Below are 7941 nucleotides of genomic sequence, written 5' to 3' on the forward strand. Positions count from 1 at the left end.
ACTCAGAGTTTGAAAAATTGTGTTTAAATTAGGTGGGGCACTTTTCTGGGTAATCATCAACTGTCTAATCTTCATTTTCTACCATTTACTGATGGTGTAATCTGTCTCGTTGAGCCTTCTGCCATAACAGACCTCCATGCTGTTGTAAGTACTCTTAATATTCCACAGATTTTTCATAATTGGTAGAATATAACACACACATTCTGTTTCATTACCGGAGGATGATGAAGAAACCTTATCAGCTGCCACAGAGAGGGAAGATGCAGAGAGGCCTGCTGAAGTATACACCTTTTTTTTTTAAAATAACTTTGGCTCAGTTAATAGTGTTGTTCCACAATACAACTTGCAACTTCTTTCTCTCTAACAGAGCCATGCTGGAAATTACAATGGGGAAGAAGGTCCATCAACCTCCACAGCACAGCTTACCTCAGTAAGATGTTGTTCAGCATTGACCCACAACTTACAATGACACTAAATAGACATGGCACTGAAATTCAATGTCATTTATGTTCCTATAGCTCCCTGTGAAACAACTTTACAAGGTATATTTAGAATCTCAAATAAACAAATCACACCTAGAAATGGAGCACATAAGGCTGCAGATCACCAAAACAGAAAAGGAAATACAACTGCTGGACCATCAGTTAAAGGTGGGTGACGTGCCCACAGGTGGATGTTTTTTAATTGTTTCAACAACAATGGATTAACAACTGTACAAAATTTGTCCTTCTAGGAAATAAAGAAGACCTCATAAAATGAGATGCATATTGTCGTTCTTGAACATTGGGGAGGTGATGGGTCAGTTAGAAATGATTGACACATATCATGTCTCTAACAGCTCTTCCATCTCGTGTATCAGCAGGGGGGGTATGATTAATACCTGGATCACAGGGGGAAAGAGTAGGACATTGTTCTCCTCTAATAGTGGCAATGTTGTGGAGAACCACACATGCCACTATAATGTCACAAGCTCTCTCTGGGGTGACCCTGAGCCTACGAAGGCACTGGAACCGGGCCTTGAGTATCCCGATGGTCATCTCCACTCTGGCTCGTGTCCTGCAGTGAGCCAAGTTGTAGTGTCGCTGTGGGCCAGGCTCAGGGTCAGGGTAAGGGGTCAGCAGATAGCGCTGGCAGGGGTACCCTCTGTCTCCGAGTAGGTAACCATCGAACTCTACTATGATAATACAAGATACAGTTTGTTTCAGTTGCAATAGGAGGAAACAAAATATTTGATCATAGGATATAACTATATACTGTATATAAATTATATATATAAACTCACCACCGGCAAATCTGGCACTCAGTGTCGACTCACGAAACATTCGTGAGTCATGCACAGACCCAGGCCACTTCGCTTCCACATTGTTAATCATGTGGGCTCCATCACATATGATCTTCACAGTGGAGAACAGTAATTAGCTGTATGGTGTAGTGTATTTAATTTGGAATGTTAAAGGCTACTATTTAGGCCTACCTGCACATTAATGCTGTGGACAGATTTCCTATTCACATAATCTCCTTCATTTATTGAAGGAGCGATGATAGGAATGTGAGTGCCATCTATGCAGCCAATCACACCTGGAAACCCTAAAATATATCAAATTGACTGATTAGTGCTTCAAGTCTCAAAGCTTTATGACATAAATGAATTACTGCTTAGACTGATACCTGCAATTCTGTGGAACTCTTCTTTGAGAAGTCTGGTGGGTCTGTGACTTGGGAACACTACAAACGTGCATAGTAGCCGTTTCAGTGCAAGTGTCACATTTCGGACAGCCCGACAGACAGTTGCCTTGGACACATGCTCTGCATCACCGACGTTATACAAAAAACTGCCGTTGGCAAAAAAACGAAGTGCAATACAAAGAATTTGCTCGGAACTGAGAGCATGTCCACGATGCGTCATGTGAGCGATGTGAGGGCTGAGAATATCGTTTATATAAATTATAGATGATGCAGAGAAACGGAAACGCTCAAACAGATACTCATCAGGGAATGATAAAACATCCAATCGGGGTCTAATAATCCTCTCCCGGTGGAGATGTCTGCGGAGTATGTGCGCCTCGACATCAACTGGCTCTTCAATAAAAGGACACGCCATGTCTGCCACTGCCTTCAGTCTGCAGGCTTCAACTTAAGAGCAGGAGAAACTCGGGGTTAGTTGAAGAAAACCTGCCAGGGAGCAGGTTAGGTTCACGGAGTCTGTTGCCAGGGTAACTGACTGGCTTTGTGAAACTGAAAAACCAGAGTTTCCCTCATCTCAGGGTTAACTAACTCAGAGTTTTCACTAAACCTGCTTTGTGAAACGGGCCCCCGGTTGGCTCTGCTAAGTTTGTATGTAAGCTCGACCTACTTAAAGGCTACTGGCAGGTTCCTTTAACTTCCAGAGCTAGGGTGATTGCCACCTTTATTACATCCAGTGGTTTGTATTCCTACACCGTTATGCCATTTGGGTTATGTAATGCCCCAGCCACCTTCCAGGGCCTAATGAACAAGGTGGTCGCAGGATTGTTCGGCTGCGCTGTGTATTTGGATGACGTGGAGATTTACAGTGATCCAGGGGAGGCTTCTTTTAGCCAAAGCTCAGTTCGACCATTTTACTGCTGTTTTTATTAACATCTATGCTCCAGCAACCGGTGCAGAGAGGAAGCCGTTTTTACTGAAAATAGGTGAGATTCTTAATGATTGTGCCATGGAGGATTTTTTATTCTTGGGTGGGGATTTTAACTGCACTGAAGATGCGGTTTTAGACCGCAACCACGCAGAGCCTCATCCAGCCTCTCAGCACGCCTTAAAGCAGCTGGTCCGCTCTCACGGCATGGTGGACGTGTGGAGGAGGATGCACCCAGACTGCAGACAGTACACCTGGTCCCACATCAGAGAGAGTAGGATCTCCTCAGCCAGGTTAGACAGGATTTATTGTTTTAAACATCACTTTAACATTTTTAAAAGCTGCGCTATCATGCCGGCTGGTTTTAGTGATCATTCCCTGCTTTTATGTCATGTTTTTGTCAGGAATGTTTTACCGAAGAGCGCCTATTGGCATTTTAATTCTGTTTTAACATTTGATAAGAATTTTAAAGATGTTTTTATGTATTTCTGGGGTGTTTTTAGACAGAGGAAGGGCGAGTTTAGTAATCTTAGGCAGTGGTGGGACCACGGTAAGACACAAATACGCCTATTGTGTCAACAACACACCCTCAATGTCACAAGAGACGCCACCCGATCTATGAAAGATCTAGAGACCGACATAGTGGAACTAGAACATTTAAGTGAGTCCACCGGAAATCGAGGTTATATTGAAAGCCTCAAAGAAAAAAAAATGGCTTTAGCCGACCTGTTAGAAAGTAAAGTACAGGGTGCGTTAGTCAGGTCTCGGTTCCTGAACATTGCTGAAATGTATGCTCCAACTAGTTACTTCTTCAGTCTGGAGAAAAAAAACGGGCAGAGGAGAGTAATCCACACCCTGCTCTCAGACACAGGGGAAGAACTGATGGAGCCACGCCAGATAAGAGAGCGGGCTGTGAGTTTTTATCAAGCACTGTACTCTTCTGAGGAAGAACACACAGGCAGGGAGGAGTTCTGTACAGAACTACCTCAGATCTCGGAAGAGTCCAACTCACAGCTCGCTGCCCCCCTCCGGATGCAGGAGCTGCTGACCGCCCTGCAAGGCATGCAGGGACGGTGGGCTCCTGGCAGTGACGGACTGACCCCGGAGTTTTATAAAGCTTACTGGGGCATTTTATCGCATGATCTTTTACAGGTTTTTAATGAATGTCTGGCGTCTGGCTCCATGCCAGTGTCCTGCAGGAGGGCGGTCCTCACACTGCTCCCGAAAAAGGGTAACCTGCAGGACATCAAGAACTGGCGCCCTGTGTCATTGCTCTGTGTGGATTACAAACTTCTGTCCAAAGCACTGGCCTCCAGGCTGGGGAAGGCTATGGAGCAGGTCATTCACAGGGACCAGACCTACTGCGTGCTCGGCAGGTCCATGGTGGACAATGTCCACCTCATTCGAGACCTTTTGGATGTCTCCAGTTCATTTGATGTAGATATAGGCTGGATTTCCCTAGACCAAGAAAAAGCTTTTGACCGCGTTGAACACAGCTTCCTGTGGAAAGTAATGGGGAAGTTTGGGTTCAGCGCTGGCTTCATAGCTAAGATCAAGGTGCTGTACAGTGACGTTGAGAGCGTGTTAAAGATCAACGGCAGTCTGAGTGCTCCTTTCAGGGTAGGTAGAGGTGTCAGGCAGGGCTGTGCTCTGCCTGGGATGCTCTACGCACTCTCCCTGGAACCTCTCCTCCGCAGAATAAGATCTAGCATGCAAGGTGTGTTTTATCCTGGTTTTAGTGGCAACATGATTTTATCGGCTTATGCCGACGATCTTATTGTTTTTATTAAAGACCAGACGGATGTAGATATTTTAGCCAAAATCTTAAATGATTTTAGCATGGCATCGGCCGCGAGGGTCAACTGGAAAAAAAGCGAAGCCCTCGCAGTCGGGGAGTGGCCTGGCGGTCTCCCAGTTCTCCCCCAAAACCTGAAATGGAAGAGGAGTGGCATAAAGTACCTCGGGGTGTTTTTAGGAAACGAAGATATACATAAGAAGAACTGGGAGAACGTCACAGAAAAAATAGAAAACAAACTGTTAAAATGGAAATGGCTGCTCCCAAAAATGTCTCTTAGAGGGAGGGTACTGGTTTTAAATAATCTTGTGGCATCCCAACTGTGGCACCACCTAATGTTTGTGGAACCCCCCCCTGGCTTGCTTTCCACTTTACAAAAGAAAACGGTGGATTTTTTCTGGGGGGGTCTACACTGGGTGCCACAGGGGGTGCTGTTTTTAGCCAGGGAGGAGGGGGGACAGGGACTCGTCCACCTGGCCAGCCGGACTGCAACTTTTAGACTTCAATTCATCCAAAAATATCTCACAGGTCCGGCAGATCTGGTGTGGAGAGATGTGGCCAGCAGCATCCTTAGGCGTGCCAATAACCTGGGGTTGGATGATGCTCTGTTTTTAACAGATTCTAAATTCTTAAAGTTAAGTGGGTTGCCTCCTTTTTATCAAGGTGTTTTTAAATCATGGGCCCTTTTTAACAAAAAAAGGTGTCAAAAAGCAGCCTCTCTGTACTGGTTGTTGAGAGAACCACTTGTAAATGGAGCCAGACTGGACGTCAGCGGCACAACAACACCCGGCCTAATGGCGGCGCTGACCCGGTCTGGAACAGTGACCTTACAGCAGCTGGTGGATGCAGTGGGGCCGGCACTCAACAACACCCAGGCCCTGGGCTCCCTGCTGGGGCTGCAGTCTACCCGGATGGCCCAGAGGATCCTGGAGCTCTGGGCCCAGAGGCTCTCCATCCGTGAAAAGGACCTCCTGAAGGCCTACCAGAGGGGGGAGACCGCACCAGAGGCTGCAGACCCCTACCCAGAAATTATCCTGAGCCCAGGCCTGGGAGAAAAGACCGGCCCCCTACTAACTGAAATAAACACACACAAACTGACAATACACAAAATAGACAAAGAGACAATATACAGAAACTGTGTGAAAAGCATCCACCAGACCGGACTGAGCAACAGACCCCCCACTGTGTGGTCACGGAGGTGGGGAGAACATGGACCCAGCCAACAGTGGAGGATTTTATACAAACCTCCCCTTATGAAAGGAACAGGCGACCTCCAGTGGAGAATTTTACACGGCGGCGTCGCTTCCAACGCTTTTATTTCTATTCTTAATCCCACCGTTTTAAGCAAGTGTCCGTTTTGCGACCTGCGTGAGACTATTTATCACGTTTTTACTGAGTGCAAGAGACTGACAAGTTTCTTCGCTCTTTTAACTGCGTTTTTTAGTGATTTTAACGTCACTTTTACTGAGAAGGTTTTTATCATAATCAAGATAAGTGGCAGCTCCTGAACCACCTCTCAGGTGAGGCCAAGATGGCCATTTACATTAGTAGAAAAAACATGGTAGAGAACAGGAACGGGCAGGAAGCGGGGGCGGTGTGGGTGGTAAACCTCCGGGCAAGACTCCGACTTGAGTTCAGCTTTAACACAATGGTATCTGATCTCGAGTCTTTTAAAAGAATTTGGTGTTTTAATGACACTCTGCACCGTCACCAACAATGAGCTGTCCTTTCCACACTTTTTAACAGACTGAGTTTTTTTAACAGCAGCACTTTTTTTATTTATTGAATAATGCTGTAAACAAGTGTTTTGTAAAATGAAGAATATGTAAATAAAGTGTTTGTGAAAAATCAAATCTCTCTCTCAGCCGGGCCTGCTGCACCAGCCTGAACCTTCATCCTTTGTTTGGTTTGCTGCACTAACGAACACGCATCACACGACATTCTCACTCATCCACACACTTCTGACACAACTTATGCCCTTCATACTTACACACCTCAATTTTTAATGAATATGATGTAAGAGTTCAGTTAGGAGTTCAATAAATTACTTTTGATTGATAGATCTGTGTGTGATCTCCCTTTTTGTTGCCAGTCTTGAGCCAGGTGGTAACACAACTCAAAGAAGTTTAACATTTTAGAAAAGTGTCCTCATTCACGGTAAATAAACACTAAGTTGAATTCAACTCATTTCCAGCCTTTTTGCTAAGCTAAGTTGGTTCCTGTGAGCATTAGAGTAATATTTACTATACCGTTACAAGAATGTTAATGCATCCCCAAGAAGTGGCCTTAGATAACCCGAGCAAAGTTGCTTGCTGTTAGCTAACCTGCTTTGAGATGGACAAGGTTTCTGTGCCATCTTCTTTAATGAAACCTGCCACGCTTTATTACTGTGGAAGTGCTGATATGCTTCAGAGCTTCGTTGACTGTTCATCAATTCACCATCTGGAGCAGTGGAATCAATTATGTCGTTTAATATGCAGGTTGAACTCCCTTTGTAGTAGCAGGCAGAGATGTGATCACACTATACCCATCTATAATGGCTCAAATGGATGTATAGATCAGACAGTGAATGTTGTGGAGATTGTGCTGTCTTTGTCTTTATCAGTTTGGGCTCGTCTAATCTCGCTTTGTAAAGATTTTAAGTGGACCAATAATATTTCAAGGCCTTTGTAAGAGACTGCAGCCTCAATAATATTCACAAAGAATCAATGCATGCCGGAACAAAAATGCCTTTTATACAATATTCAACGTTAGTTGAACTTTAGTATCCACTTTGTTGCAAATGTAAATATGTATGTTTAAATTATTTGAATGTGTAACTCCATTGTACTCACGCAAGCAGCGCTCATTCATATTTCATTCTTATGAATATGAGAATGGTTTGTAGTCTCATGTCAGGTTTGGTGCCATCATCGCTCTGTGTCTCTCTGTGTGAATGTGTGTGTCCTTAAGCTCGCCTAGTTCTCACAAGATGCAGAAAAAATCGGACATGAAAGAAATCATGTAAGGCTTTGTAAAATGTGCTGCTTGAATCAATCTAACATTACTCTAATAAATAAAACTGAAATAACAACGTTATTCTGTTATTGAATTTAACATCTATAGTAATAGGAGGTGTTGGGGTCATCAGGCCCCCATTCCCCCTGCATGAACCGGTATTTGCAGAGGTGCAAGCAGCCTGTCACAATGCATGTCTTCCGGTAAAATAAATACAGTTTGCTTTCTATTTTCATAGTTCCATGTTTTGTTCACTCTTTGGAATTTTCCTTCATATCTTTCCTTGACTATATGACATTTTCCATCGGGGTCCGAGGAAAGTGGTTAGAAGAGGAAATGTTTTTGATTCATCGACTGCAGCCGTATTCTCACGTGTCAAAGCACTGCTACAATCACCAATCTCCCAAATCTCTTTCTTAAAGGGGACATTATGCCCATTTTACCACAGTTGATATGGTTCCTTGGGGTCTTAATGAAATGACTAACATATTTTGGTCAAAATACCACAAGGATCATTTAAAACAGAACCCTTTTTACC

The 7941-nt window shown here is 44.3% G+C and overlaps 1 protein-coding gene and 1 long non-coding RNA gene across 3 annotated transcripts; one reads left to right on the top strand and one right to left on the bottom strand.

Annotated features, from left to right (window-relative positions):
• The first annotated feature begins 216 nt into the window (after positions 1-216).
• LOC128442640 (uncharacterized) lies at positions 217-759 on the top strand. 2 transcript variants are annotated; one of them, XR_008338858.1, is made up of 4 exons: positions 218-280; positions 368-430; positions 519-650; positions 734-759. It is a non-coding gene; the product is annotated as an uncharacterized LOC128442640 (long non-coding RNA). The 2 variants fall into 2 exon arrangements; XR_008338857.1 differs by having other exon boundaries at positions 217-280; positions 368-650.
• Positions 714-2101, bottom strand: LOC128442639 (putative nuclease HARBI1). Its single transcript, XM_053425197.1, has 4 exons — positions 1669-2101; positions 1475-1587; positions 1283-1394; positions 714-1174 (listed from the first exon to the last, which is right to left on the bottom strand). Exons 1-4 carry the CDS (start codon positions 2099-2101, stop codon positions 804-806), a joined length of 1029 nt encoding a protein of 342 aa, XP_053281172.1. The 3' UTR covers positions 714-803.
• Between the last annotated feature and the right edge of the window lie 5840 nt (positions 2102-7941).

Source organism: Pleuronectes platessa, chromosome 6 (assembly GCF_947347685.1).
Source record: "Pleuronectes platessa chromosome 6, fPlePla1.1, whole genome shotgun sequence".
Classification (NCBI taxonomy): domain Eukaryota; kingdom Metazoa; phylum Chordata; class Actinopteri; order Pleuronectiformes; family Pleuronectidae; genus Pleuronectes; species Pleuronectes platessa.

Coding starts and splice junctions, on each gene's coding strand:
- LOC128442639 (XM_053425197.1), bottom strand. CDS start 2,101: ATGGCGTGTCCTTTTATTGAAGAGCCAGTTGATGTCGAGGCGCACATA. Junction 1,588..1,668: donor AGAGTTCCACAGAATTGCAG/GTATCAGTCTAA, acceptor GATATATTTTAG/GGTTTCCAGGTGTGATTGGC. Junction 1,395..1,474: donor TCCACAGCATTAATGTGCAG/GTAGGCCTAAAT, acceptor TCCACTGTGAAG/ATCATATGTGATGGAGCCCA.